Raw genomic sequence first — 8392 nt, forward strand, 5'->3', positions numbered from 1 at the left:
ACACATTTTTATTAATTAAATTATAACCTAAAATATCAACTTTCATGAAAATCAACAAAAATCATTCCATTGTGTTCTACTCGCCAATTGGAGCATTAATTATTTTATATTTTAAATTTGAATCCAATATTTTTTTATATTTTCATGCTCACCTCTTTTTTTATTGTGATATGTTATAATTTTTCAAAGAATAAACTCACATTTATATTTTATTAGTCTTCCAATTGCAATCTTTATTATGTAGTATTGAGCATTTTGAGTTCTCTCAAAGCCTCTATACACGCTTCTATTATTCAATTAATAATAATAATTTTATAATTGCTTTCCCAGTTCAGCGCATTTAGTAGCGCCAAAAGCAACATTCCTCCCCACAATATCATACCCAATATGAAAATTCTGCTGCGCCATGTTACCAAAAATCGCCGTCCCGTTCGTCGCCTGCATCGCCAAACACACCAACCCGTCCTCCGACGGCTCCGTAAACGCATTCAATGGCTCCAACACCACATCAGCTCCGCCGGCGAAGTGAAAGACGATATCAGGAAACACCTCCCTCCTCCTCGCCTCGTAGCATTTGAACGTATTCCCTTCATCCATCTTCCAATCCAACCTCACCACTTCCGTTATCAAATCTCCCAATCTCTCAAAAACTTCACTATCAATAAGCGAAACCGTCGTTCCCGAATCAATGAACATATTTCCTTCCCCCGTCGCCGTCGCATCCACCTTTCTCCCTGCAACGCTTATCGCCTCCAGCGTCACAAAGTAGAAGGTTTTGTCCGCCTTTGCCACAAGCGGGGTGGAGACGACATTGTTTCCGGTCACTATCGCCTTGTCGCCAAAGCTCAGGAAACTGGTCGACGTATTGTCTTGAAATGGTGATAAGCAGTAGGAGAATCTCTTGCCTGTTTGGGGACTGAGTTGAGAGATAAGGGAGTAGCTCATTCCGCCGAGACCCACTAGACCGAAAAGCTCGGCGTCGAAGCTCGGGCTGTTGTTATGGCCGCAGCCAAAGCTTATTTCTGGAATGGAGATTGGTTCACCTGTAGTGGATTCGAACGTGAATGTCTCGGTGGAGAGGAATCCGGAAGAGAAGGAGCCGTCTCCGTAGTTGTATTTGTAAGAACAGGTTGGGGTGTAAGGGCTTGTGTTGGGGTCGAATTGTTTGCATTTTGGGGAGTTTGGAGGGAGAGATCGGTAAGTGGAGGAAAGGAAGGGGTTGAAGAGATGGACTGAGCGGGTGTAGCAGTCGGAGCAGGGAAGGCAGCGAAGCCACGTGAGGTCGCTTCCGGTGTCCATGACGGCGAGGACTCGGACAGGGGGAGTCCCGATGGAGAATTTCATTAGGTGGTCGGCGTTGTGAGGGATGACTGGGGAGAGGATGGTCGTGGAAGGAGAAGAGAGAGCTTGGCTGCGCGAGAGGGAGTGGGAGGCTTTTGCTAGGAGGCGGGTGAGGTGAGGAGTGGAGAGGTTGGTGGTGGCCGGATGAAGTAGAGAGTCCTTGTGGATGAGTTGGATGGTGAAACCAGACATGGTGGAGCTGGTGGAGAGCAGAGGTGTGACGAGGAGGAGGAGGAGAAAGGAGAAGGAGAGGAGTTCGGCTGTCATGGTGAAGCAGTGAAGGAGAGAGTTATGTGGCTTTGGATATCAATAGTGGAGGTAGATGAGGGTAAGCGAGGGTTGATGAACAAATGCTGCAAAAACAACTGCATAGTAATATAAGTTGAGGAATAAATATTGATTAAATTTACCTAATACGATATTTTTGGGACGACCGTTGCTAGTAAACCGTTTAATGGGGAATTGAAAATGGTGATCTAAAATCCTATGACGCGATGGAAGCTGTAATAGGTGGCCAAATTCTAAGAGGAATATTAGTTTAGTTCGAGTAAGAATCATGGAATTAAAAAAGTTTAATAAACGTTGGAGTAAACCTTTTTTCCATTTCCAAACCTCCATGTCGGTCAAACCTATTATCTCAAAAAATTCAACATCCTGTTTAGGATTTTTTATTTTTTTTAATAATTTTTTAAATATGTTTATTTAGTATTGATATGTCTACAACAAATTAGTATGATCAACACAAATCATCATATAAAAATTTAAATTAAAAATTGGTGGGTTAAATTTAAGATCATATGAATTTTAATTTCAACAAATTTATAGTCGATTTGAATGCCTTAATGAGACGAACTCAACAAATTTATACTTCTATTATAAACATTTTGTTCTTACACAATAAAAACTAATAAAATTTTTACAAACACCTATAGTCTAGTCAAAATCTATTTCATCATTCTCTACTTCTTACGATGTTGGTTACTTTATACTGAATTGCTCCATCATTCTCTTTAGCTCCTCAAATATCTAACTTTGATGCATCTATTTATGTATCTGCATATCAGTTTTTGATTTTCAAACATGCTCTAGCTCTTTTGTAAGGCAGCCACCTATTAGTTATACAAACTCTCCTAGCTACTTCCTGAGAAGTTGGAGCCATTAGATGATTGTCCCACCTCTCATACATATAGGCTTGTAAGTCTAATTCATAAACTCATCTCATTTGCATTCCACCTACCACATGCAACCAATTTTAGTAATCAAAATAATCTATAGATCCCCTAAACGATTCCTCACCTGCTCCAAGCTGGCTCTCTTAAAGCCATATATACTCATCCTACAAAGGATAATATAAGATTAATCAATTTATAATTGAAAATTAAAATTTTTCTCTTAAAATTTTGAACTTATATACCTACATAGGCCCTCCTCGCTCGCTCGTCCATCCACTTCTGATCATACTGACTCTTGTGGGTATTGCTATGCACCCCAACAGTGGTTGGTTATCTACATAGCAGATTTCTCTGTAATATACTTACATCAGCACTCATAACTAAATAAATTATTAAAATATGTTATATATGCATGAAGGCTATGTAGGCTAGCTCTAAAACGGTCCACAAATATCGAACCAGTCCACCAACTTTAGCCTCATATGGTAAATGTAGGGGTAGATGTTCCATAGAGTCAAAAATTACTGCAGAAAATATCTTCTTAAGCTTACATAAAATAAAAGAATATTGTGCTCCATATGGATCAAGTTCTCTGCATTTAATTTTGAGCAACATAAACCCTTAAAGAAGATTTTTAGCTGTATCAAGGGCTTTAAAACTAGATCTAGCAAAACATTAAAGGCAGTGGGAAGTAAACATAGCATGAAGATGTGATAGTCGCAACTTTTTAATCCTAACGTTCGGCTGTCATGGTGAAGCAGTGAAGGAGAGAGTTATGTGGCTTTGGATATCAATAGTGGAGGTAGATGAGGGTAAGCGAGGGTTGATGAACAAATGCTGCAAAAACAACTGCATAGTAATATAAGTTGAGGAATAAATATTGATTAAATTTACCTAATACGATATTTATGGGACGACCGTTGCTAGTAAACCGTTTAATGGGGAATTTAAAATGGTGATCTAAAATCCTATGACGCGATGGAAGCTGTAATAGGTGGCCAAATTCTAAGAGGAATATTAGTTTAGTTCGAGTAAGAATCATGGAATTAAAGAAGTTTAATAAACGTTGGAGTAGACCTTTTTTCCATTTCCAAACCTCCATGTAGGTCAAACCCCCATTATCTCAAAAAATTCAACATCCTGTTTAGGATTTTTTTTTTTAAAATATTTTTTAAATATGTTTATTTAGTATTGATATGTCTACAACAAATTAGTATGATCAACACAAATCACCATATAAAAATTTAAATTAAAAATTGGTGGGTTAAATTTAAGATCATATGAACTATAATTTCAACAAATTTATAAGATATAGAAAAAATCAGGAATTCAAGCAGTTGGGCTTGCAATTCTTTTGGATTGATCGAAATGCATACAAATGGGTGTAGAGAAAAAACGAAAATTCTAGTGCTATTTCGCAAAGATTGCACGTCGGGGGCAATTGGGCTGGTGATTCATGATTGTCAAGGGGTTCTTGTGGCTGCGGCTGGTTGGGAAGTCTCTCACTGGGACATCAACCACAACTCTTTTCTGTTCCGTCTCATATCGAATCACATAGAGTTGCCCCTCATTGGAGAATCATTCTTTATGTGCTTAGTGTCGTCGAAAGTGAAAGTGGCCTTATCGACCACCGATGCTGGAACAAGCTTTGGCTGGAGCATATAGCTCAAATGCCTAAGGGCCGGGAAAGGATTTGATAGCCATAATGAGACGAACCCAACAATACAAGAACCGGTCCAATCTGAGCCTAAGTAGCCCAAATCAAGTACTTAAAAGCATAATTGAAAACTTCAAATATTAATAAGATGATCACATAATCTCTAATTTGACATGCTTATAGCCAAATCGAACAGCTCAACAATGCGAATTCAACGAGCCCAAGATCACTCAAATCCGACATTATCAAGGCACTTAAATGTTTTAAAGAATACTTTATTATCAAGGGAATCGATATGGACTATAAGATGAAACGTTTTGGATTCTAGTTCAAATTATAAAAATGTTCATAAAAAAGCCTATAAATAGAACATCATTCTTCACATGCAAAAGGAGTAATAATACAAAGAACTAAAAAAAACTCTCTTGCATTTTTCAGTCATCGCCACCAACGACCACCTCCAGCTATTATCGCCGATAACTATGATTGCCACCGAAGATTAGCATCAGAAATCACCAACATCTCTAGAATATTGGCAAGATTTAACCCTACAGTTGAGTATAACTACCAGCATGTGGACACCTACTTTCATAATCTCTACACTACATGCAAAACATTGATTTTTAGCAACCATATCCATTGGAAAATATGTTAAATCTAATGGAAAATTAGCATTTCTGCAGATTTCAGGCAAATTTAATTTCAATAGTAAAACATGCGTAAAAAATTTGTTTATTGTGAGAAATTTCCATCAGAACAATTTTGGTAGATTTTTTTGTGGAACTGTGAACAAAAATGACATACTTTGAGTCAAATTATCAGCGTTGTTTTCTACCAGTTTCTAGCAGAACTGTCTACATGAAGTTTTAGTGGTTAATCTGAGAATAATTATGCTAGTAATAGTGGTGGAAGTGTCCATCGTTTAAACCACCAGAATTGTCAGCGGACAGTTCCACCAAAAATTCCACCATGCATTGTTCGGCCCCCAAAATGTCTTTATAACTCGCTGTATCATGATTTCTTGCATTTTTTTTGCTGAAAATTGATCAAAAACCTATAACACAGCAAAAAAAATCACCACTTACTTTAATTATTGTACAACATAATATTTCAACAATCACAGATAGTTAAAATAGTTAAAGTAGCCTAACATACCAATATTATATAGAAATATTAATGCTAAAGTAATTACACATTTAATCAAAAGAAAATGTTCTACAAATACCATATACTTCTACTATAAACATTTTGTTCTTATACAATAAAAACTAATAAATTTTTTACAAACACCTATAGCTAGTTAAAATCTATTTCATCATTCTCTACTTCTAATGATGCTGGTTGCTTTATACTGAATTGCTCCTTCATTCTCTTTAGCTCCTCAAATATCTAACCTTGATGCATCTATATATGTATATGCATATCAATTTTTGATTTTCAAACATGCTCTAGCTCTTTTGTAAGGCAGCCACCTGTTAGTTATACAAACTCCTTAGCTACTTCCTGAGAAGTTGGAGCCATTAGATGATTGTCCCTCCTCTCATACACATAGGCTTGTGAGTCTAATCCATAAACTCATCCAATTTGCATTATTCCTACCACATGCAACAAAATTTAGTAATCAAAATAATCTATAGATTCCCTAAATGATCCCTCACCTGCTCCAAGCTGGCTCTCTTAAAGCCATGTATACTCATCCTACAAAGGATAATATAAGATTAATCAATTTATAATTGACACTTAAAAATTATCTCTTAAAATTATAAACTTATATACTTATATAGGTCCTCCTCGCTCGCTCGTCCATCCACTTCTGATCCTACTGACTCTTGTGCGTATTGCTATGCACCCCAATAGTGGTTGGTTATCTACATAACACATTTATCTGTAATATACTACTTACATCAGCATTCATAACTAAATAAATTATTAAAATATGTTGTTGCATATCTATTTTTAGAAATATAATTTTGATGATTGCAAACACCTTTATTTTTCTACGACTACCTTGCATACTAACATTTTAGGTCCACTGGATCAAGGCTGTAATTTGAGCCAGATCAAGATTGGGTAGATTAGGTCTGAATTTGTTTGTAATTTTTCCTTTCTTGAGTCTATTATAAACGGTGTGATTCCTAATGCTAAGTAACCTTTCACACATACACTTGGGGGGATTTTTCTATCTAACTTAGAGTTCTCTATTTTGAGTACATCGGCCAGGCCGATTCCCATATCATCTTGGACAATCAGACTAAAAAATAAAAACCCTAATTAGGGTATCTTGGTTAAGGCAACCGTCATTAGGCACATCGTCTTGGATGATATTCGTATCGACCGGGATGATAGGCTCAAATCAGAAAGAATCAGCCGTCAGATCTATTTAGGTATTCTTTATTTTTAAACATTGTCCAGGCATCGGCCTGGACGATGCAGCTCAATTATGCCTAAATTAATATGGTAATTAAGGAAAGAAATTAACGTATGATTGCTCGATCACATCATCAGGGATGATCGCAGGATTGTCCAGGACGATAGCTTGGACGATTGACATCAGCCAGCTTTTATTCAGAGAGATGTTCAGGATGATTTTCCTCGGATTTAAGCTAATCAGCCAGGACGATCATAAGATCGGCCTAGATTATCAAGCTAATTTTTTATCATCCAGACATCCTTTTAGAGCGATTGTTTGGACTATATTTACATAATTGTACTAATAGTCTAGGACGATATTATCGGCCTGGATGATATGACCAAAAATCTTCTAATCGTCCCAAACTAATCGGGCTGATTGAGCAAAATTTATGTTGATCGGCCAGGACGATATCCCTATCGGTCTGGACGATAAAGTCAGTTTGTATAAAATAATAGCTATTCCGAAGCTCTTCTATTTAAGAGCTCTTGTTCTACCCTTTATTAGATCTTTTGCTACTGCTTTGACCTGAGAGAGCCAAGAGGAGAGGGAGAGTAAGGGAGAGAGTGAGAGAGAGAGAGAGAGGATCTTGTGAGCGGGAGTTTATGAGGGAGTTCATAAAGGTTGATCTAAGCAAGGATCCTTCATTATCTTCTCTAGTTATCATCTTTGTTTCCTTGGGGGTTCTAGAGAGGTAAGCTTCAGCATCTAATCAGGGTTCTCTGTCTGCTTCAAGATGAAGCAAAAGGAGTTTGATTCTCTACCTGCTTCGGAAGAAAGCAAAAGGAGTTGGGTTCTCTGCCTACTTCAGGAGGAAACAAAAGGAATTGGGTTCTCTGCCTACTTCTGGAGGAAGAAAAATGAGTTGGGTTCTCTGCCTCACCTAGGTTGGTGGAAAGGGGGTTTATATAGGCTTCTCCGCCTTGCTGTGAGAGCAAAAGGAAAGACACTGAGCTTAGTGCAATACATTGAGGGCACCTCCGGGGAGTGGACGTAAGTCGTGTTGACCAAACCACTATAAATCTCTGTGTTCTTTATTACTGCTTCCGTATTTATTTTTCGCACTTTGATTTCTATGGTGAATCTTGGTTTCTATTTTAAGATCGTGTTTTGATTGTGAAAGATTTTTTAAAAGATCAATTCACCCCCCCTCTTCGTTAGCCTTTGGGCAAATATACAAGAGATTAACATTCCTAACGAACTTTCAAATGCTTTTAAGTGCACTTTCAAGTGGTATTAGAGTGGGATTCATAAAATTAAGTTTGAAAACTTTTTAAATTTTGATTCATGGCTAACTTTAGTAATCATAACGTAACTGAATGATATTCTATTTCACGTCCACTTTTGTTTGATAATATTCTTTTTGATTTTTGAAAAACTCGCATGTCTATATTTTTACAATCGCTTGATTATCGTATATGGATGCTTGTTAAAGAAGGATATACACCACCTTCTCATGAACTTAATGGCATTAAAATTAAAATTCCTTTTATTGAATAGACTTTTGATGAAAGAGATTTAGCACAACTTAATACAAAATATTTGAATTATTTTTTCTATGCTTTGAAATCTAAATATTATATGTGTGTTTCAACTTGTGCAACTGGTAAAAAAATTTGAGATAGATTATATATAACTTATGAAGGAACCAATGAAGTTAAATAATCGCGATTGAATATTCTTTTGCATGACTACAAACTTTTTCGTATGAAACCTTCTGAATTAATTTCTAAAATGTATACATGGTTTACTCAAATTGTCACCTCATTGCATGCTTTAGCACGAGAGCTAACTAATTATGAAAGGGTCAAT

General features: G+C 36.8%; 1 protein-coding gene across 1 annotated transcript; it reads right to left on the reverse strand.

Annotated features, from left to right (window-relative positions):
* Window positions 1-263: 263 nt before the first annotated feature.
* LOC110100569 (aspartic proteinase CDR1-like) lies at window positions 264-1589 on the reverse strand. Its single transcript, XM_020828136.2, has one exon. The coding sequence runs from the start codon at window positions 1531-1533 to the stop codon at window positions 313-315; it is 1221 nt and encodes a 406-aa protein (XP_020683795.1). The 5' UTR covers window positions 1534-1589; the 3' UTR covers window positions 264-312.
* Between the last annotated feature and the right edge of the window lie 6803 nt (window positions 1590-8392).

This window comes from Dendrobium catenatum, unplaced genomic scaffold, assembly GCF_001605985.2.
Source record: "Dendrobium catenatum unplaced genomic scaffold, ASM160598v2 fragScaff_scaffold_37, whole genome shotgun sequence".
Classification (NCBI taxonomy): domain Eukaryota; kingdom Viridiplantae; phylum Streptophyta; class Magnoliopsida; order Asparagales; family Orchidaceae; genus Dendrobium; species Dendrobium catenatum.

What these genes read in the sequence shown, in the direction of transcription:
- LOC110100569 (XM_020828136.2), bottom strand. Translation starts at nt 1,533, where the DNA reads ATGTCTGGTTTCACCATCCAACTCATCCACAAGGACTCTCTACTTCAT.